The following is a 24,261-nucleotide window of genomic DNA, read 5'->3' on the forward strand; positions in this document are numbered from 1 at the left end:
AGCGAATTGAATGCTTAACAATTGTTAAAATGGCTCCATATAATTTGTTTCTACCTAGTTGATGAACATGTAATTTATAAAACGCAAATGTCAAAGAAAAATTAAAAAAATAAAAAGAAAAAGAAAATGTAGTAGAATGAGCAGCGTGGTTAAGAATAATTTGTAACATATAGAGGGAAGTGATATGCTGTATTTGGATGAGTAATACAGTCTAAGTAGCATGTTGATTAGTAATGCCCTATTTCTACCTATTTCAGATGAGAAGGTCTCGGTACAACCTCGAGCTATTCTCATCTGAAATGGTTTGCGCTAATGCATGTTTACACAGATTATACAGATTAATGCTGATCGAGCACTTCATACATGGAATACATGAATTTTAGCTTCACATGAGAAATATGTATTGCGAGTAGAGAAAGGAGCAGAAACATGATGCGCAGGCTGACGCATGAACGCTTGTGGATGTCCGTAGCTCTAGATGGCGCGGATGAAGTGGCGGCCTTCAAACGCGGCTTCCTTGTAGCTCTAGATGGCGCGGATGAAGTGGCGGCCTTCAAACGCGGCTTCCTTTGCCTCGAGGTCAGTTGACTTCCCTCCTGCTTACCACAAACGCTGCTAGTGTTGGCTGCTGCGCGCCTGGCAACACCCATTGTTTGCGTCGTCTCATCTCTGGAGGAAAACCTGCACAGCCTGAGGTATGAGAAGCAACTCTGATCATAGCATCTTGCTGGTACCTAGCAAGCGAAGTATGATGTTTGTTTGGTATCTGTTTCTTATTGCACTCATCATAATCGTTTGCACACTATAATACTGATATGCGACTCTGCATTGGTAGGTGCTTCTCAAGTAAAGAAGTGTAGCGAATTAATAGTGGCTGTCACAAGCAGCATATCCGGATCTACCCCTCCTTACAACGAGTTTAGAAGCAAATCCAACTGATACCTTACGCAAGAATCGAGTGCCGACTGCTAACACACAGTTTGAAATGAAACGTTGAATGGACTCGCGATAAATTCGAACTTCGCTTATTCCGGATGTCACAGAACTGTTGCTCAAGTTCTTTCCACATAAAAAACTTTATCCCTATCTCTTTCAGTCAAAATTCATTGTAGACAAACTGTAAAGCAAGAGCTGACAGTGATTCTTCTGTTTTTCCCCGCGTACAGAGTACATCATCACTTTTTCAGGCTTGTACCTCAGAGGTCATCACTTTCTGTTTCTCTATTTTGGGTCTCAAATTTCGTACCATTTGCAACCTTCACGTTTCCGAACAAACATGTAATGTGAGTCTTGAAATTTTGCCAATTGTCAAAAGATCGGAACTGGAATCAAAGCAGACCTAAGTAATAGTTAACTAAGAACTGCATGTGCATTCTCATGGTGGCTGGAATATTTCCTAAACAGGAGAAAGTGTAGTCTAATTTAGAATATGAATAGTAAAACATTATAGAATTATAGTCCTTGAAGAAAGCTCTCAAGACTAAACATTTTCCTCCCATAAGTTTGAAGGTATGTTGCACATTTTGAATGACAATTTTCTTTGTCCGTATGTGTTGAGCAAAGCATAAGAAAAGTAACAGAGCTTTTGTTGGATAACTGAAGTGCTTAAAAACCCCTAAATGTAGAGATTTTTATAACCGTGACAGTAGAAATACCAGGTTTTGTGGCCGAGCGGCTCTAGGCGCTACAGTCTGGAACCGCGCGACCGCTACGGTCGCAGGTTCGAATCCTGCCACTATACAGCGTAAGGAGTAGGGTAAATCAAATTACCGTTAGATTACCCTTGTCGTGCTCTTTTTGTGTCTGGAGCGACAGTAAAGTAACTTACTGCCCGCTTAGGCACCCGGCTCTTTCTCCGTATCGTTATCAAGATCGCTACACGAGTCATAATGAGGACAGCAGAATTGTTGCACAATTTGCCTCTTTTGTAAACCCTCTTCGCCAGTTTTGTAAAGGCCTCGCTGCTACTGCTGTAGAGACCGAGTTGCCACTGTTGTTACTGTAGGCCAAGTTTGTGAGTTAGTGACACGGCTTCTGGTGCAGTGCACATCCAAGACAATTTCTTCCTGCCACCATTACACAGCTATTCCCAGGATCAGGTAACGGGTTAGGAGAACGAAGGTTCTACAATTATCCAACAAATTAGTAATAAAGTCACACAAATGATTTAAAAAGGCTTACTGATATTTGTGACTTGTTGAATAATTAAGTCTGCAACACTGCTTGTACGAGCACAAAAAAGGCCCTCAATGGCTAAGTGCAAATAATCTATTACAAAGTAAAAGTAGGAGTTTGAGGAAACTAAGCATACGATTTTAGTCAGGGTACTAGGCGGCTGTTATCACACCGTTATGTTTCAGCGAGAGCTACCTTATCTTTTCTTCTTAGTTTTTCTATTGTGACATGACACTAATGTTTACTCAGTGTCACTGTGTACAGCCAGAAAAATTAATTATTAAAGGTATTGGTAGTCACGAAGTACACTCCTTTGATTTCTATGTGTGGTTTCATTATCACGCTCAGAATAACGCCTTTGAGTGCTTCAAGCAGTTCCGGTGAGTAATAGTTTTTCATTGCTTTACTCCGTCAGTTAAAAGTGCGGCGCTTTCTTCAAAAGCTCCATTAACCTAGAGGCAGCAATAGGAACTCGCTCAGAATAAAGACAGTGTAGCATTGCATGAGTATGTCCAACATAGTCGGATCTACTTTGGGCCACGTGAGTGTAAGGGGAGTCGAAACAAGTAGTAACCCATGACGTCACATCAACTTGAGATTTTTTTTATACATGTAACTTATTTCTAAATTTTATTGGTTATTTGCAGAGTAAAGAATTTAATTATGTACACCATTTAAGTCGAGTGCGGATCTTCTGTAACTTTCGTGACTGGACATAGAATTATTAATTTACAACCGGAGTTTATTTAAAAACTATTCTAGTGAACCACACGTAACATTAGCGACAGCCCCGGACGGTGCACAAGTCCCGCCCAATCACCCCCCTCCACACCAATCCATATCCTAAGCTCCGCCCATGGTCTGCCGCATGTTCCAACATCAAAGTTATTCGTATCGCAGATATGCCAGTCATAACAAGGGTGAAAATCAGTAGTTAGCACAAAATACAGTTTTTCCCGTACCATTGTGAAAAGAATTAGAAATATGTTCATTGAATATGCGAGTTGAAAAATCATCAATAGGAAAGAAAAAGAAAAATGGTATCCACTTTTATTTCATGAGCTTTCATCTGCACTATATCCAAAAATCTGATATTTGTTAACTCCAGTGAGCGGAAATTTCCGTCACCTCGCGTAGTGTAAGAAATTCTGTTGGGAAATATTAATTGGTAGTATCGCCAAGGATGCTGTCCATTATCTCGATTGTCTAAAGACAATGTTGTGCATAAACAAGGCAAAGTCGATGTCTTGGTTTGTTTCTGATTACCTCATTAAGACTAAAAAATATAAGAGTGGGATAATGTAGAAATGCGTAATGCAAGCAGTCAGATATTTATACAGTGACATTCTTCATTAATATTTGCCTGTGTAATGGGTGAATTTTTACTTGTGAACTCATGACTGCTTGCTTATAGCAGACACGAGATTACTTTGAGTTCTTCTTCAGTGCTTGAGAGCGTTAGAGCTGCCTATTGTTAAACATATGTACATAATTTCGTCAGTGTCATTCCAACACACCTTATCGTACTTTAATGTCTGTTAGATATTATTTTTGGCAGCAGTTGGCCACAACAGTCAAGATTAGGTACCTTGTGTATGATAACTTTATTGAGAGTGCATATCTATGTTCCATTTTGACAGCATTACACAAACTGCTAAGAAGTACTAACAGCACAACACTACTAGTATGAACAACTGCGGTAAAACAAAAAACGGCGAACAAAAACACGACAGCGACGAGGATTACGAAAGATCATATTGATGCGCTCTTGGTTGGTGTGGCGGGGGGTAGGTGTGGAGGGGGTAAATGGGCGGGGCTTGTGCAAATGTCCGGTGCTATCATTAACGTTTCCTGTGAACCACGGCCCGACTTTGGTGCAAACAAATCGCGCGCGAATTTCCAAATAATGGCGCGGAGTTTAAGACACGCCGCTGGATATCGGGCGTTATCGTCGCGTGTAGGATTCAGTAACATTAATCGCCATTTACGGACATTAGGTTGACAATAAGTATCAAAGACTTATATGAGTGGCATAGTAATCGTCTTGAAGCTTAAAACAAACGAGAAGCGATTTACTGTCGGGATACGACAAATAATAATCATTGCATAGTCAGCTTGTTGATACGTTGCTTAGCAACTCATAAATGGACAGTGATAGAATTACTGAAACGATCTTTTAAGTATCAATGACCACTACACGCAGTGCAGAAACTACTTACTCTAACTGTGGGTGACTTCTGGATTGGATGAGTTTCTTTTATTGCAGCTAATTGGTATTAATAAACTTCTTTCGAGATTGAAACTTCATCAATGGTGTCGCGCTCGTTCAGTTTAGTAAATCGATAGATAGTACTAGCTTCGCTACTATTTATAATTTTAAAAGAAAAGAGAGCACGTACCTGTCCTCTTTTACTTCCAAGTAAGCATTCTAAATATTTTATATTATGTTGACAGGACGAAACGAATATCGTAAGAAGACTTACACTTTGTAGTGTATAAAGACGTAGAGGTAACATTACCTAAATGGTGGATAACAATAGTAGTTCCAGCAGAAAATAAGCATTTACACAAGGTCACGAAAAGTTTAAAGTGACGTTTCTGAAGCCAATAAACGTCAGCGATGGGGTGAGAAAGAAGAAGAGAAGGAGAAAGAAAGTGGCAGGGACGACTGAGAAGTGGAAAGAGAAGGCAGTCGTTTTACTGTTTGACAGAGAGAAAACGCGCTTTTGTGCATCCTCCAGCTTTTTGTTGTGTGACGCAAGACTTTCCACTGCGCGTAGAGTTCAAGATAGCTCGAACCAAAGGCGGACAGCAACAGCAGAGGAGTAGTTTGAGAATGGTTTTGTTACTTGGACGGGCTGAAGTAGGGTACTGCATAAATGATACCTTGTGTTACATCATAGTCTTACCACAAGGGGGCTTATTTGTACATAAGCCCCCTTGTGTTAAGACTATGATGAGATGGAAGGTACCTGATCGTTGATAAGGTGAATAGTGACGTTCGGTAGAATGAGTGAAAACGCAAGTGTACTTTCACTTCCTGTGGAAATATATTCCGAAATTTCTGGAGGCCTTAGAGACAAGCTGAAATTTTTCTCCATCTAGCGACAGTATTTTCTGTCCAGTTGGACGTGCTCATCGACCGTTTTCTGATGTGAAATTGGGGTCATTCCATGTCAATTCAATGCACCTCTCAACCTGACCCTCTCGGATTTCTTTCAAATTTGGTGCATTCAATGACCCAGATAAGAGATGAAAAAATAACAATTTACAGATGTGTATTACAACTGTGAAGAAAGTTACAGGTCTGCAAAGTTTGGAATTAGTGCGAAATTTACATGTATATGTCACAACATACGTGACTGTAATTCTGGTTCTATTTCAGTTACAGCAATGAAAATGGTACCATTGGAAAGCTAACGAACAGACCTTTACATTGATACGCCACACGGCCATTCATACTAAAGGTCATTGACCTTGACTTTGACCTTAAATATCTCAAAACACCCCATCTTCAATTTTTTTGAAAAAAAAATGTTTAATTGATCCAGTATGTTACTATAAATATGGTACATATCAAGAGGGCACACCAAATGCATCATGCACAAAAAGTTATTTTGTCAACTACACCATCAACATGCAGTAAACAGATATGTATCCAGTTTTTTCTATAACACCAATCAATAGCAGTTACTTTTCTTCAGACCAGTTCTTTAATATTCCTAGCTGTGAACGGGTAATGAGAGTCACTTTTATTTCAACTAATCAACATTAGTCAGTTTTAGCGAACAGCCAGTCAGAGAGACTTTTATTTCAACAAGTCAACATTAACCTGTTTTTGTGAACAACCAATGAGAGACTTATTTCAACCAATCAACATTAGCCTGTTTTAGTGAATAGCCAATCACAGAGACTCTTATATCAACTAGTCACCATTAGTCCACTGATCTCTATATATTATGCAAATTTTGTTTTGTGTGTTTTAATAGCTGTGGCTTGTTTAACAAAGCGCAGTGTAAGTGTGTCTAAAGTAATATTTAGTAAGAAATGGATTTCAAGTCAAAATTATATTGTTGCAACACGTTTAGGGAAGAAGGTCATGCAAAAGTGCAGAAGAACTTAACGGATGTTCAGGATTGGATGATAAACAAATATCCTAATGTATTGTTAGGTGGAAAAATTTGCAGTAAATGTAGAAAGAAATATCGGTAAACCTAACAATCACTGCAGATGTTCCCTCAGTTGTGCCAGGTACTTCCAGAAAAGATTTAAGTGAAGATGAAGTAACATCAGATCTGGCACTCAATGCTTTAAATAGTAAGTAGCCTTCAGTATTCAGGTGAATTTCCTGTGAAGAAAAAGAGGCTTCAGCGTGAGAAAAAGTACCCGAAGAAAAAACTGAAAAAAGTAGCCTCTGTGTTGAAATAAACTTATGTGGCTCAACCGGAAAAAGAAGAGAGTGAAAATGGAGAAAGTGAAATTATCACCCAGTTGAAAGATAAATTTCACAATTCAGACCGTATGTGCGACAAAACACAACTTCTAACTGTACTGCTAAAGAGCTGGAGTTAAGGAAAACTATGAAAGATTTTCTGCTTCAGATTACATGGTACGGAGAGCAAAACAGTAGCAGAATATCGTATATTAGTGACACCAAATCCAAAGCCAGGTAAGACATTGTCAGAAAGCTGTTCAGTGTGTGCGTGATTTTTACTGTGATCATGACGTGAGCCGTATAATGCCAGGAAGAAAAGACTCTGTGTCTGTGAAAGAAAACGGAATTACAGTACATAAACAAAAGCAGCTAGTGTTGCACAACCTTGAGATTTAAATGGCTGTAAGCGCTATGGGACTTAACATCTGAGGTCATCAGTCCCCTAGATTTAGAACTAAGTAAACCCAACTAACCTAAGGACATCACACACATCCACGCCGGAGGCAGGATTCGAACCTGCGACCGTAGCAGCCGCGTGGTTCTGGAGTGAAGCGCCTAGAATCGCTCGGCCACAGCATCCGGCCAACCTTAAGGAACTGTATGCACATTTCAAAGATAAATACATAGATATAAATATTCTATACTCCAAATTTTGTGAGTTTCGATCAGAGCACTGTGTTCTTGCCAATGCCAGTGGAACCCATGCTTTGTATGTGTGTGTGTGTCTTGCAACAGAATTTCAAGTTAATTATTGAAGGTTGTAAACTTGAAGCACTAACAATGAGTGAAGAATACACATTACCGTCATACAAGCACTGTGAAGCATTTGTTACATGTAATCTTGCACTACCAGCGTGTTTCTTAGGTTCATATCCCTATTGTCCAGGTGTGACAAGACTATCTGATTATCTGTATGGTCTGTTTGGTAAGGACTGCATTGATGAAATTGCATATAAGTGTTGTTTAACTACAGACAGGGTAGTTCCAGAGGCTATAACAAAGTCAACAGATGATTTCATTGAGGTGTTTGCATCGGGGTTACAACAGCTCATGCCGCGCTCATTTATCTCGCAGCAGCAGTCACATTTCTGTAAAATCATTGAAGAAGGTCTCAAAGTAAATGAGTTTCTTGTTCTTTGTGACTTTGCAGAAAATTACTTCTTCGCCATTCAGGATGAGGTACAAGGATTTCACTGGAATAATTCACAGGCTACAATTCACCCATTTGTATCTTACTACAGAGACTCAAGCACTAATGAAATACACTCCTGGAAATTGAAATAAGAACACCGTGAATTCATTGTCCCAGGAAGGGGAAACTTTATTGACACATTCCTGGGGTCAGATACATCACATGATCACACCGACAGAACCACAGGCACATAGACACAGGCAACAGAGCATGCACAATGTCGGCACTAGTACAGCGTATATCCACCTTTCGCAGCAATGCAGGCTGCTATTCTCCCATGGAGACGATCGTAGAGATGCTGGATGTAGTCCTGTGGAACGGCTTGCCATGCCATTTCCACCTGGGGCCTCAGTTGGACCAGCGGTCGTGCTGGACGTGCAGACCGCGTGAGACGTGCTTCATCCAGTCCCAAACATGCTCAATGGGGGACAGATCCGGAGGTCTTGCTGGCCAGGGTAGTTGACGTACACCTTCTAGAGCACGTTGGGTGGCACGGGATACATGCGGACGTGCATTGTCCTGTTGGAACAGCAAGTTCCCTTGCCGGTCTAGGAATGGTAGAACGATGGGTTCGATGACGGTTTGGATGTACCGTGCACTATTCAGTGTCCCCTCGACGATCACCAGTGGTGTACGGCCAGTGTAGGAGATCGCTCCCCACACCATGATGCCGGGAGTTGGCCCTGTGTGCCTCGGTCGTATGCAGTCCTGATTGTGGCGCTCACCTGCACGGCACCAAACACGCATACGACCATCATTGGCACCAAGGCAGAAGCGACTCTCATCGCTGAAGACGACACGTCTCCATTCGTCCCTCCATTCACGCCTGTCGCGACACCACTGGAGGCGGGCTGCACGATGTTGGGGCGTGAGCGGAAGACGGCCTAACGGTGTGCGGGACCGTAGCCCAGCTTCATGGAGACGGTTGCGAATGGTCCTCACCGATACCCCAGGAGCAACAGTGTCCCTAATTTGCTGGGAAGTGGCGGTGCGGTCCCCTACGGCACTGCGTAGGATCCTACGGTCTTGGCGTGCATCCGTGCGTCGCTGCGGTCCGGTCCCAGGTAGATGGGCACGTGCACCTTCCGCCGACCACTGGCGACAACATCGATGTACTGTGGAGACCTCACGCCCCACGTGTTGAGCAATTCGGCGGTACGTCCACCCGGCCACCCGCATGCCCACTATACACCCTCGCTCAAAGTCCGTCAACTGCACATACGATTCACGTCCACGCTGTCGCGGCATGCTACCAGTGTTAAAGACTGCGATGGAGCTCCGTATGCCACGGCAAACTGGCTGACACTGACGGCGGCGGTGCACAAATGCTGCGCAGCTAGCGCCATTCGACGGCCAACACCGCGGTTCCTGGTGTGTCGGCTGTGCCGTGCGTGTGATCATTGCTTGTACAGCCCTCTCGCAGTGTCCGGAGCAAGTATGGTGGGTCTGACACACCGGTGTCAATGTGTTCTTTTTTCCATTTCCAGGAGTGTATGACATATCATACGGAGAAATATCTGAGTGCCTTCAGCATGATACAGTGTGTGTTTATTCTTTCGAGACAAATTTCATCAATTTCTTAAAATGTCAGTTTTCAAATCCAAAGCACATTAATTACTTTTCGGATGGATGTTCTGCGCCGACCGGTGTAGCCGTGCGGTTCAAGGCGCTTCAAGTCTGGAACCACGTGACCGCTACGGTCGCAGGTTCGAATCCCGCCTCGGGCATGGATGTTTGTGATGTCCTTAGGTTAGTTAGGTTTAAATAGTTCTAAGTTCTAGAGGACTGATGACCATAGATGTTAAGTCCCATAGTGCTCAGAGCCATTTGAACCATGGATGTTCTGCCCAATACAAAAACAGAAAGATCTTTATGAATCTGTCCTAAAATCAGGAAGATTTTGATGATACGGCAGAATGGCATTTTTTTTGCGACAGCGCATGGTAAGGACCTTGTGATGGGGTAGCAGGGACTGTAAAGAGATTAGCAAGACTTTCCAGCCTCAAGCGACCTTACGAAAATCATATTTTGACATCACGACAGTTGTTTGAGTGGTGCAAGGAAAATATTCCTTCATGTGTCTTCCATTATACATCGGTTTCCCATCATGACGAAGATATGGCCAAGATGAAACAACGTTTCAAAAATACAAGGACAATTCCAGGTACCCATAAGCTTCATTGTGTAATACCTGTTAACAAAGGTTTAGTAAAGACAGAGGCCTTTTCTGCTCCTTTCTGAGTAGAGAAGAGTGAGTGATTGCTATGGTGAATGAAATGATGTTAACAAATATACATGGATTTGTTGCCTGTATGTACGACAGTCATTGGTGGGTTGCATATGTCTTACAAACACGTGAAGGAACAGGTGAAGTAAAGGTCAACTTCTTGCATCCACATAGACCATCTCCGTCATTTGTGTTTCCTGCCAAACCAGACACTTGAGTCATCAGAAAATGTGACATTATGACAAGAGTGGATCCAGTGACAGCAACTGGAAGGACATGCAGTCTCCCTGCAACAGATCAGGGAAATATTAACAATTTAGTTGGAGAGTAGTGAGGAGAGATCTAACAACTTTTCATTGCCTTTTCATTACAACTGTAATGTAAATAATGTAATGTAAATAATTCATAATACTGCTATAATAATGTAAACCATATTTTTGTACAATAAGACTTATGGATTGTATTTATCATAATTTGTGTTTCATATACTTTTTCATTTCGATAGTGTATTCATGCTGACAAAATAATTTTTTGTGCATGATGCCTTTAGTGTGCCATCTTGATATTTACCATATTTATACTAACATATTGGAGCAATTACACATATTTATTCAAAAAAATTGAAGATGGGGTATTTTGAGATATTCAAGGGCAAAGGTCAAGGTCAATGAACTTAAGTATGAAAATTCTCAGGAACTTGCCATGTAGCATATCAATGTAAAGGCCTATTCGTTAGCTTTCCGATGGTACCATTTTCATTGCTGTAACTAAATGAGAACCAGAATTTCAGTCAGTTATGTTGTGACAGACGCATGTAAATTTCACACTAATTCCACACTTTACAGACCTATAACTTCCTTCACAGTTGTAACACACACTTGCAAATTGGTATTTTTCAATCTCTCATCGGGGTCATTAAATGCACAAAATTTGAAAGAAATCTGAGATGGTCAGGTTGAAAATGTTGCTTTACTAGTCTACGTTGAATTGACATGACCCATTGGGTAAAGTCGAGATTAGTAGGAGATAATTGTTCGCAGAAGTCAGATAAAATTATTTTACTGGGATACTAGTGTTACTTGTAACCCCATTATATTGAATTTTAGTTCTGGATATTGCGCCCATCTTACCACTGACGACAGATTGTCATTCCTCCGAATGATGGTAGTAAGACATCTCCAGGTAAGGCACTTAAATTGGAGATAGTCGGCATGTAGATAGAGTATGTTCACAGGAGCACAGAAACTACAAAATACCGTTGACAGACAAGAGGAACAGGAGTGAGTCCAGGTCTGAGCCCTGTAGCCCTCCTGAGATAGCGTGCTTCCAGGAAGGCTTTTCGTTTCTTTGCTCTCTGCTCCTTTAACAACTTTCGAACCACTTAAGCACATTATTTTTGAAATTCTTATCTGTCGATTTTATCGAAACAGTATGTCAGAATGGACGGCGCGAAATATGTGTTTTACTGCAGTCTAGTAGTGCAAATATAGCGTCGTCATTGTTGTCATTACATATTTTACGTCATCTGTTACCTTAGTTACTGCAGTGATCTTTTTATGGTGTTTACGATAGGCGGACTGATATTTCTCATCGTGCATGTCATAGTACAGATAAGCCCTTGTTTCAACGTAACGCGCTGTTACAAGTGTGTCCTAATATTTTGCTTCTAATCTACAGGAGTCTTAAACGTCTAGATGGAATTGATTGTGACTGCATGTACCTCTGCAGAGGCAACAGTCAAGCTATTTCGAAACTATAAAAATGCAGATTCCTGGTCACAGGACTTGTATAAGAGCACTGTGTTGCAGTTCAACAAATGCCGTGCATATGAAGGCTTTAGAAATGTCCTGTGAAATTAATGTCAGACGTATTCCTCTAAAAATGTAAGAGACAGTTGTAACTAAACTTTCCGTATCTGAGAGGGCTCCGATGACAAACTACTGATCTTAGGACAGCGAAACATGATGCATACATTTGTAAGGACATGCGGAAGAGAAATGAGTACACTATTGACAGAAACATATTTTAATTTACACATGAGTTATCAACATTGGTTAGTTGCGTACAGTATTGACTTTCCAAGTTAGCAACGTTGCTTAACGTGATGACTATCTGTATCCATGACAGCCTGGAACCGCACTAGAGATTGCTCTGCTTCTGCCCGGAACAACAATGCACCACGGAATGTTCTGTTGTAACACAGCTCATGCTCTGCTCAGATCGGGCATTGCGTTCAACATTTTTGGCCGTTAACTCCTTTACCAATTTATCGCCAGTTAATTTGAACCTCCTAATCATGTTCTTCTATCCCGTTGCGGGAAGAGGACCTCTCCGAATTCCTTTAGCGGTTGATCCTCGCGAATAGCGATAGCATTGTTGCTGTTGTTTTGGTAAAACAACTTCACGAATAAAGTCGAGTTCACCTTGTCCAGACTCATGTTGAATGTCTGCAAATTTAATGCACACTGACGCTGGTGTTCCAATCCTACGTCGCAGTACCAGTACCATCGGCGCCTAATGGCAAGTCATACCACAACACTATTACCAACGAAAATCCTGCAGTGCACCGTCTGAATGTCATTCCTACAAAACTGGGTACCCCTTCGGCAAACAGTTTTCTATCTACGTGGTTCAAGTAACGAAAATTTAATTTTAACCACAATTAAGCTCCCAATAACACAGACACTCGAATGAGAAAAACCAAAATTATACGCCAGATTCATACACATCTCGGAATTCGTTCCAGTGCTACGAAGAACGCAAACAGATCTGAGTTCGGTTTACTAGTGTTGCGGAGTAACTGACACAGTCGACGTTTTGTACTCTCCAACAAAATGCTTGTCAGGGCTCAGCATTGCTAGAGCGTTTCGAGAACTGCATCTAGGCACCAAAACTATAGGTAATGGCAGAGTGGGAAGTTCATCACCGTCTCCAAATTCTGGTCACAAGGAAATGATTTCGCTTCCCAGTGAGACTTCTAGTTTCTTCTACAGAAGTTTAAACTGTAGTTGCTACTCCACAGTACTTACAAAATCACACAGCCAAACGTATTTCAATCTCAAGAACTTGTTCCAAGAGAAGCAGACCTTATCTGTCATTAATCCAATGAAAATAAGCACTATTAAAGGTATCACGCAAAAAAAATCTTGGGAAGACGGTAAAAATTATTTAGATTAAGGGACACGCTGACATCAATCATAATTAAATAATCGAAGACTTAGCGGTGATGGTCACACAAGTGGGCCATTGTACATAAAGGACATAGGAGTTGAAGCCGTCAGTGGAAAGATGGATATCAAGTGTCGAAGTAACATTGTCTGCATAACATTTAATAGTGAATGAGTCACCAGTCTTTTCCATCTAATTCTTACTCAGAGCAGCTATATCAGACATAAATCATATTATCTCCGCAATTAGGATCTATGCGAACCAGCTGATGAAATTCTTACACTAGTTGATCAGACTTTATTAACCACTAAACACTGATGTGGCAGTCCTCCATCAACGTGGTGTACTATTTCATAAGTATAGTAAAGTTTTTAAAGATGCATAGCCTTGTCCTGTTAACTCCTATGGAAAACCTAATACACTAAAAGATGACTGTATCGCCCACAGGCCAAACGTCAAACAAAAAAGAAAGAACCTAAGAAATGCATCTGCTTCCTTGACGTACTGTGAGCATACTTGCTTCCTTGCAGAAGTTGTGTTCAGGGGCCTGGGAGTAGTGTTAATTTCCTGTGCTACGTTTGAAGTGCTGACTTTTGAACGGGGCTTAAAATCTCCTATCGAATACATGATTAGTGAGATATAACAGAGGAAGCATGCTCCATGTGATGAACACCACTCACGCGTTGACTTGTGCGTCTTCAGAGACGTGGTTCACGGTGAGTGACGTAATGATTCGTAATAACTATAGTTGTTCTTCTACTTGTGAAATAATAGCTTTGACATTACGGCCTGTCTGTTCAACACCCATAGCATGTGACATACGCAAATTAAATAACTTAGCTTGGTCTGTGAAGATCTGATGTGATTGATCTGTGTAGAAATTTAAGAGACATGACTGTAAGTGAAGTATCTGGTAGTTCTATACATGGCGCCATGAACCAAAGTAGTGACCGTAGCTTACGTGGAGCTATTAATTACTGTCATGATACAATTTCATCGATAAACAGGGCGATGCCTTTCTACTATTCCTGACTTCTGAGATTGTTATATCTGGATAAGCTAACCACGAAGTTATGTTTCAACCGCGTCTCGCCAGAATCAGTGCATGAGTGAGGTAAATTGCTTAGGTCAGACTTCCTTTGTTAGATCTCACTGATGAGGATTGTAACTCCAGTTTACGAACTTTAAGAAACCAAAACATCTATACTGAATAAGAGGAACGGCATTTGGATCCAGTTAGCCTTGGACAACTGAACCTACTAATGATAAAAAAGCTTGTATATCTCATTAAACATAGTTTGAGATGAAAAAGTCACGTGATTCACTCTGTTTAAACTGACTGATATTGAATGTACTGAAGTTAGCTCTCAGTTTGTTGACTACTATTCTGGAATCTTTTGTTATTTTTCAGGTGAAGGGTACACAACAGTATGGAATCACCCAAAGAAGCTCGACCACCGCCTCCTTCCTGGATCAATCAAAAATTCATAGAATCTGTAATGATAAATAAAGTTGGAAAACAAGTTTCTGTAGATTCAATTAAAGTACAGTACGCTTGTCCGGAAGGAGTTGGCTATACAAGTTTGCTGTTCAGAGTAACTGTCCTTCTGAAGGGGGAAGACAACGAACAAGAGGAGAAAAAGGAATCACTACTAGTCAAAACTGTTCTTGATTTTGGTCCGATGAAGGAATTGATGGAAAATTGTCAGGTGTTCAGAACAGAGACGCAGATGCTGCATGAGGTGCTGCCGCAGACCCACAAAATCTTGGCGTCGTTGGAGGGCGAGGACTTTCAGCCGCTGACAGCTAGCTGCTACGACGGGGGTCAGCAGCCGGCAGACTTCCTTGTGCTGGAGGACCTGTCAACAGCCGGCTTCAGGATGGCTGAGGGGGGACGGCCTCTGGACTACCAGCACTGCAAGATGGTCCTCCGAGCATACGCCAGATTACATGCCGCCTCGGCGTTTCTACTCGACAAACAGCCCCATTACAAGAGCGTGTTCGCTAGCAGTACGTTCACAGACAAGCGTACTCAGGACTATTTCAGATCAATAGGATCTAAGATCATGTCTGCACTGGCAGATGAAGTGAACAAGTGTCCAGGGTATGAAAAGTATGCTGGAAAATGCCGGGGATTTATAGACCGATATGCTGACAGTATATTCCAATTATTTGAGCGAATGAAGGAGGAGACCAAGCTACCCGTACTGGTCCATGGTGACTGTTGGAAGAACAACGTGATGTTTAAGTACGTGGAGGGAGCACTGTCAGATGTCAGATTTGTTGACTTTCAGGTTAGAATACCTCAAAACTTTTGTTACACGTTCTTTCTTCATGAAGCTTAACTCTTTTTCCGGTAACTGTATGAGTTACAATGTCTCTAATAAAATACGTTATTTAGACGGATAGTTTGAAGACGGATAGTTGGAGACGTCGGTCGGCAAATACGAATGGCCTGTACGCCCCCAGCGTTAACAGTTCTGGACTTTTTCCTGTGGGGTACATTTAATAAATTGATTACAAGGGAAAAGTGACGTCCCTCGAAGATAAAAAATGCTATACAACGCGGTCCTAAGCAAAGTCCAGATGAAATTCAATCTGCAGTAATGAATCTCTCGAATCACTTTAAGCCATCTAACAGCGCAAAAAGTCAACGTTATGAGAACTTGATTTGACAGTCACAGTACTAAACTCACGAACCGTGCCTGAGGTACTTGTGTTCATGCATTGAGGCAGTAGGACCGACGTTTATGAAACCCCTTCTCTTGACAACAAGACGATAGGTTGTGCGCTGTTCTCTTCTTAATGTCAACTTCCCTGCACTATGTCACTGGCGTCATCTTGTTAGGCTTTTCCAAAGCCACAGAAAAAGCGTACAATTAAAAGAAATTCAAAGTCCCCACGGCAACTAAAATTACTTACATTCGTCAGAAAATTTGCCGTTTTGCCCGCTTTAACTTAGATCAGTTTATTTATTCGTTCTCAATCTGTCTCTGATGGTCTGTCCTAGCTGCCTCGCTGTGTATACTCACGCATTGACATAAATAATAATCATGTTCTACTGAAAATAATTGTTTCTTTGAGGTTGAGCCCTCAGAATGTTTACTTTATGACGCACTGTAATATGCCTGGATGATGTATCAATTTTTAACATGTTTCACTCTGTTGGTGACCCGATCACAACGCTTTAGCAAGTAAATGCCTTAAATTTTTTGGACTTGAACCATACAGTCTAGCCTTTGATACCATTTTTCTTTGATGTCGAGCCCTCAGAATGTTTACCTTATGATGCACTGTAATATGCCTGAATGATGTATCAATTTTTAACATGTTTCGCTCTGTTGGTGACCCGATCACAACGTTTTAGCAAGTAAATGCCTTAAGTTTTTTGGACTTGAAACATACAGTATAGCCTTTGATACCATGCTGAGTAACCTCTGCCATGCACTTTACAGTGTTTGCAGCGTGTGTAGACGTAAATAATCGCGGGAAAGCCCTCTGTGCGTCAACTGTTGTAGCTGATGTCCGTCGCTTTTTGATTTTTAGCGGACGACCTGAGTGTGGCCACTTGAAACCACGAATTGTGTTTGACACTGGCGGTGCAAATATGCCTTGAAACTGGAAGGGGAAAGAACACCCAAGACAAAGCGAAAGCGGAGACCAAGAACAAAAGGGATATTACGATAAAGAGATGATCGCGAAGCGCATGCACCGCTGATACGGAAATATTCCCCGGTGTAAAAATAATGATCTCGATGAAACTTAGCGGGTATGTAGAGGGGTCGACATAATGCTATATGTTTTTTCGTTTCTACCAGATTTCGCTTTTAAGGCATAAAAGACATCCCGAAAGGTAATTTGGAATATTGTGTTACGAGTGAATATCTTAAAAACCACGAAATATAAAAAAAAATTCACTTGATAACTGTGGAACCAACTACTTTAATATCCGAAATTTACAAAATACCCCATCATAATTAATCTTGAAAAATAAAAACATTTTGTTATAATATAAAACAAAGAAGCTTTCTTGTGACATCCACCCATGTGTAATGAAGCTGGTTTCTGAAATAACGATTTTTGAAAATAATCTGTGCACAATGTACTGTCGAAGTATTTGCGACATACCTAACTGAAACCTCATTATTATGCTAATTGCTTTTTTTATTCTTGTTTTGTGTTTTAAACTGTTATGTTACGTTCTGATTTATGTTTTTTTGTTTGTTAGTTTGCCGTTTCACAGATGTATATTTTGTTAATTGAAATAATTATTAACTCGTTATTATGTTAGAAAATCATTAAACTAATCATAATCTGTGGATAAATGCTTAAAACATGAAGTTTTTTATACCTGGCATATAAAATAAACGAAATTTCCATACATAATATACACGACGGAGAAGACAATATGGTACAAAATTCAATAGGATTTCAAACAGTCTTGGGTGATACTCTAAATATCTTGATTTGTATTAGGCATATTTAAATATGTCGGTGAACCCGTGCTACGAGAAATGGTTATATGCTAGTGACTTCAGCTAGAGTATATTGGTTATCAACTGGAGACTGACAGCATATTCATTAAACAAAACTATATCTGAAAATCTTCCCAGAAAGTTCTTCCAACATCTGAAGCGTTATATGTCGCACGGTTGTACAAGCGCCGTCGAACGCTTTGTGATCATTAAATGAACAAGTTCCTTGTCCTCGGGTGAGATGCTCAAAACTGACTGCCACTAGAAGTTAACAATAATACAGATTTTTTTCCCGCTCTGGGGGAGAACACTTCTGTCAAATATCTTTTTACGTGGTCAGACGTTAGTTTATTAGACTTCGGTGCAATCACAAGATCATTTGGGGCTTCAAAGAAAGATTCTCGAATCAGCCCGAATTCATCATTAGATTATTTTCAAATTATGAGAAGGGATGTGTTCAGTGAGAGGAAACCGATTTGAGCGTCATACCTGAGGACGGGGAAGCTGTTCATCTGGTGATCCCCAACGGCTCGTCAGAACACATATAGCTACGGGATGTATACTGCTTTCGATATTGGAACAACTTTGTGAGAAAATTTTCGGATCTGGTTCCGCTGAATGATTATGAGATCAATCTCGACTTGAGAAACATTATATTCTAGCTATTGTTACTGGTACATAATAAATTTTCGCCGCCAAGGTTTTCCAACGTACTGAAATATGCCTGCTACCAATCAGGGTACTTTGAGGATTGCCCAAAATTACTTGGGAGTTCTGCTGAATTTTGTTTTATATTGTGTAGTCCATCGTGTGTATTCTATGAAGAAGTTTCGTTCATTTTATTTGTTTGTGGTATGAAGGAAGCGTTATGTTTTAAGCATTTATTTACAATTTAACATTACTTTAATGATTTTGCATCATAATAATGAGTTTCTCATTATATTCAACTAACAAAATACATATTTGTGAAATGATAAAGTAAGAAACAAAAATTTAAATTTAAAACATAAAATAACAATTTGAAATGTAAAACTACAATAAATAAAACAAGTAATTAGAATAAAGAGAAGATTTAGACATTTCCGTTAGGACAATGTGTACAGCTTATTTTCAGAAAGTGGTAATCCAGAAACCAGTTTTATTACAGGTGGGTGGACGTGCCGTGAAAGCTTCTTTGATTTATGTTGCAAAAAAAATTTTATTTTTGAAAATTAATTAATGGTGGTGGGATATTTCGGAAAATTACAGTTACACAGTTATAAAGAACGATAATTACATTTCAGTCTTTATATGAACGACTTTTCGAAGATACCTTCTCTAAACCTACAATGCTAAATTACCTTTCAGGGAGTGTTTTATCCCTTAAAAGCGAGATCTGACAGAAACGAAATACAACGTATTGCATTACTTTGATCCCTCTACATACCCTCAAATTGCATCAAGATGAAACGCGGTAACTTACAGAGCGTCCGCGAGCTACAATATCAGCTAGCGGAACGGTGTGTGGCGCTGCGGGAAAGCGTTGATAGCGCTCACAGCTGTATCAGCTCCGTCTAGTGGCCGAGATCCAAATCCATGCTCTCCAGCAGACTTTCAAAGTCACAAGGTCAGAATACTAGAACGAAGTACAGGATTATTCCTCGTCCTTTTTAATTTCATCTTGCTAACAGGACAGTTCCCCTTGTCATGGAGAAAGGTAATTTTACCATTTTAAATGCCTTCCCCCTACTCATATAGACGAAAGACCATATATGCCTAAGTAATCACAACACTGTTGCCTGAAGCAGCACCACCTACGTAGGAAAGATCTGGGAGAACGTGATCAATGAACACCTGAGTGGTTCTTAGATTCAAGGTAGCTCTGTAATCGCTTTCATTGTGGGCGCAGGAGATATCCCTCCACTGTTAATTAACTAAGAATAATGAGTTTTGGCTAATTACATTCATTTCAAAACATATCGCTGCAGACAGACACAGTGCACAGTCGTCTGCATCAAATTTTGATTGACATTGACCAATAATTGAAAAATATACCTTCTCTGACTATGTCCAGCAACTATATAAAACGTTGTCAAGACTGAGTTGTGGCCAGTAGACATCACTCTGAAGACGAATGAGGTATTCTGTTTGTGTGTTATTTGATTAATGTCATTCATAAAACTACATATTACTCCCACCTAATACATAACAAGCTGAATTCGTTCTTTTTGCAGAAGACATTTGGATGTTAATCAATCTAAAGACACTTAGGGAAAAAGAAGAAATGGTAGATACTTTTATTAAGAGCATTATTGAATGGTATTCTGTAGAAGGTCTTACGATAAATTTCTAAAAGATGGCATATTCACTTTTATAGATACTGCTGTTGTTGTTGTTGTTGTGGTCTTCAGTCCTGAGACTGGTTTGATGCAGCTTAATCTTTCTTCTAAGATAAGTCGTAAGGTTAGTATTGCCTCACGTGTTCCAACATTTCTACGGAATCCAAACTGATCTTCCCCGAGGTCCGCTTCTACCAGTTTTTCCATTCGTCTGTAAAGAATTCGCGTTAGTATTTTGCAGCTGTGACTTATTAAACTGATAGTTCGGTAATTTTCACATCTGTCAACACCTGCTTTCTTTGGGATTGGAAGTCTGAGGGTATTTCGCCTGTCTCATACATCTTGCTCACCAGATGGTAGAGTTTTGTCAGGACTGGCTCTCCCAAGGCTGTCAGTAGTTCTAATAGAATGTTGTCTACTCCCGGGGCCTTGTTTCGACTCATGTCTTTCAGTGCTCTGTCAGACTCTTCACGCAGTATCTTATCTCCCATTTCGTCTTCATCTACATCGTCTTCCATTTCCATAATATTGTCCTCAAGTACATCGCCCTTGTATAAACCCTCTATATACTCCTTCCACCTTTCTGCTTTCCCTTCTTTCATAGATACTGCACCAACTGTAAATTCAAAAAATGTTGATCAAATAGTAAGTAGGTTTGAAACTTCAAAGTTAATTGATGACAGTTTAAACTGAAAACAAAATGGTTCAAATGGCTCTGAGCACTATGGGACTTAACATCTATGGTCATCAGTCCCCTAGAACTTTGAACTACTTAAACCTAACTAACCTAAGGACATCACATACATCCATGCCCGAGGCATGATTCGAACCTGCGACCGTAGCGGTCACGCGGTTCCAGACTGAAGCGCCTAGAACCACACGGCCACACCGGCCGGCAAACTGAAAACAAATTTAACGTCATAAACAGCTCAGTTCCTCCACGTTTGCACTAAGAAAAATTGCAAATCTTTGGGAGAGACAAATCGATGAGTTGACGTATCTTGCATATATCCATTCAACAATGTCCTATGGAATAATGTCATGGGATAGCTCATCTTTAAGAAGGAAAGTTTTCATAACTCAAGCATAATGTGTGACACTCGCTCATAATTATCTTCTAGACATCTGCTCTTAGGGTTACACATTTTTAATGCTGCATCACTGTATTTTTGTTCCCTCATTACGATTGTCGTAAGTAACCCATTACACTTCAATAAGAACAATGGTATTCAGAGTTACAATGTCGGAGGAAAAAATGGTATTCATTATTCCATATTAATATTTTCGCTAGCACCAAAAGGGGTGCATAATTCCATTAACATAATTTTTGCTCACTTACCCACGATATAAAGCGTCTAAGAGACAGCAAAATTAAATTAGAAAACAAAGTGAAAAAGTTTATCCTTGACATTTTGTATTCCGTCGAAGAATTTCTGTTTATTTAGTACGTGAAAGACAGTGTGTTAGAAATAATTACTAATTTACTTTCCGTATTATAGGAAGAAACAATTTGTAAATGGTTAGTACGTAGCCATATTTACAAGTATATAGGAATGTGTAATAAGAGTGCAAAATGACTCATTCCACATCACTAAGGTTAATCATATAAATCATACGTAGAACATATAAATGTGCATAAATAACGCACCATGACTGCAAATTTGTACATCAGTTTGCTGATTCGACAGGCTGTGCTGCCGTTCATGAACAGCTTTCCAAGGACTGTTTTACAATAGGATAACGCTCGCCCACATACCGCTGTTGTAACCCAACATTCTCTACAGAGTTGCCTTTTCCTGCTCGATCACCAGATCTGTCTCCAAACGAGCATATATGGTACGTCATTGGGGGACAACTCCAGCGTCATCCACAACCATTCTTAAGCGCCGCTGTATTGACCACCAAATGCTACAGGCAAGGAACTCCATTCCTCAAATTGACATCCAGGACCTGCGCGACAAAATGTACGCAATTTTCGTGCTTGCATTCAGCATTCTGGCGGTTACACTGTTTATTACAGAACCGTCAATTCACCTTTGGAATGGCTTACCTCGTGTTTACATTAACCTGTGATACTGTAATGGTAATCGCTTAAATATGTTACCTACAACCATTGTATTTTTTGGTTCTGTGACTTTTTTCCATCAGTGTAGTTACATTTTAGCATATGTACTTTAAACGAGCGTTAATGGGAATGTTTTCAGGTGTCTTACGTGACCAGCCCGGCCTCGGACCTGCAGTACTTCTTGTACGCGAACGCCAGTGAAGAGGTCCACCGCCACCACATGGATGACCTTCTGTGCGAGTACCACAACACGCTGTCGGGCATCCTACGGTGCCTGGGTATGCAGCAGGAAGCTGAGGTCTTCACTTTAGAGGAGATAAAACGGGACATGGACCACTGTCTAGTTATGGGATTTCTCTTCAGCTGCATGAGCGGCTTTGCTCTTACTTCCGAAAAGTACGGTGTGGAATACGTGAAGGCATTCAACGACCCAGAGCACGCCGACGAAGCTCTCGCAAAGATCTTCAAGAATCCTTATTCGTTATCCTACGTGAAATACCTGATGCCAATTTTTGACAGTAAAGGAATTTTATGACAATTTGTAGCACGTATAGCTATTAAGATTCAAATAATCTAACTTTGTAAATTTCTGCCTTAGACGTTCTTCTATCTCACTGTAGACTATGAGTAAGTGGGTATGATGAACTTCCAGGGGCGTGCCAACTGTGTTACGTGATTAATTTGCATTTATTTCTTGAGGATTTGTATTTAAGTAGTAGAGCAACTCTCGTACTCCAAAAGCCCTTTAAAATATGCTTGGTATTTTTTTATTCCATGGATTATTTTTGAATATATTGATATTGAGCGAGTTCTGATGAAATAATTACAAACATTTCTGTCCTTTATGAATCCTTCAACAGTTGTCGAAAAGATATAGCGACATTTCTTATGCTGGTGAGCACTGGTACAACAGTAATCGTGTACTGAGTAACAGAGTAAATCCTACGTTGTATGTCAATCATTCAAGGCGAAAGTTAGGGAGAGTGTTGTACCTGGAGGGTAGTGTATCTAGGAACACAGTCCTGGTCGGCGGTTTAATCTAGTGACTGAGTTTAGAAACCGAAGGACTGTGCACTAGAAACCGTCATAAATGCTTCCGGCATTTTCCACTGTTTTTGTTATCGTGAGAACATGAGATTGTGCTCTGTATGCAGCGTTTATAAATATTAAGAATTCTACATATTTGTAGGCATAATACACATTTAATGGCTATTGTTAATTCAGTAACAGAGTTTTACACTGAGTAAAATGCTGTATATTCTCAAAACCAGTCATGTAACATGTGGATAGTGAAGCCGTACATAGTCGGTCGTGCACCATCTTGTACTTTGAAACGTAATAAGATCTTGTACCATGGAAAAGTGGTATTTGGAAGTGAACGGAGTTCCTTTCGTGTCTTATCAATCTTCACTCTCTTGAAAATGGAAATCTGTGTTCACTGTCAATAGCTTCTATTTCAACATATTATTAAATTATAACTGGTTCCTACTAATACTTCTTAATTTGATTTCACTTACAGAGTACTGATGTGAAGTAGAGTAATAATGTAACACAAAGGCTATTGAAAACAGTACTGACAGTACCTTCCCGAAACACTTTTAAATTTGAATAGAATATTTGGTCCTTGGTTACATCACCATGTTGTACCTTGGAATAGTGTTTTATATTTAAACAAACGTTATTTTTCCGGAGTAATTATTTTTAATTTCAGAAAAAATGCAGGACATATTAACTGAATGCTATCATTTCATAATGGAATAAGAAAATATATCAAACTTCTATTACAGGGGTGACTGGAGGCGAAAGGCTGAAAATGTTCCAACGCACAACACTCTCCCCTATTGCTTAGCAGGCACAACATTCACTGCCACCAAGTAACGAAGTTGGAACAATACGGAACAGAACTTCTGTTTTAAATTAAAATCCCTGAATCGTTTTAACCAGTTTCGTATAAGCTGTGTACATGGTGAGAGTGGTTGATTTTGCCTACCTGTGGTGTCGCCGCAAAACCGAGTGTCCAATGCCGCCATTTCCTCTTAATGGCAGGAAAACAGTTTACGCCTGACTTACACGGGGGCAAATAAAAGCGAACAAGCATCACTGAACCAGACTTCTTTCAACTTTAAATGGTAAGCTAACGCGAGCGAACTGCATTCGATCGTGTTCGGTTCGCATTCATTGGAATTCGGCCGTGCTCCACTGGTTG

General features: G+C 40.3%; 1 protein-coding gene across 1 annotated transcript; it reads left to right on the forward strand.

Annotated features, from left to right (window-relative positions):
• The first annotated feature begins 578 nt into the window (after positions 1 to 578).
• Positions 579 to 23,932, forward strand: LOC124777137. The gene is made up of 3 exons (XM_047252431.1): positions 579 to 695; positions 14,609 to 15,491; positions 22,195 to 23,932. Exons 2-3 carry the CDS (start codon positions 14,628 to 14,630, stop codon positions 22,588 to 22,590), a joined length of 1,260 nt encoding a protein of 419 aa, XP_047108387.1. The 5' UTR covers positions 579 to 695; positions 14,609 to 14,627; the 3' UTR covers positions 22,591 to 23,932.
• Positions 23,933 to 24,261: the final 329 nt, after the last annotated feature.

The sequence above is a fragment of the Schistocerca piceifrons genome, chromosome 2 (genome assembly GCF_021461385.2).
Source record: "Schistocerca piceifrons isolate TAMUIC-IGC-003096 chromosome 2, iqSchPice1.1, whole genome shotgun sequence".
NCBI classification, from domain to species: Eukaryota; Metazoa; Arthropoda; class Insecta; order Orthoptera; family Acrididae; genus Schistocerca; species Schistocerca piceifrons.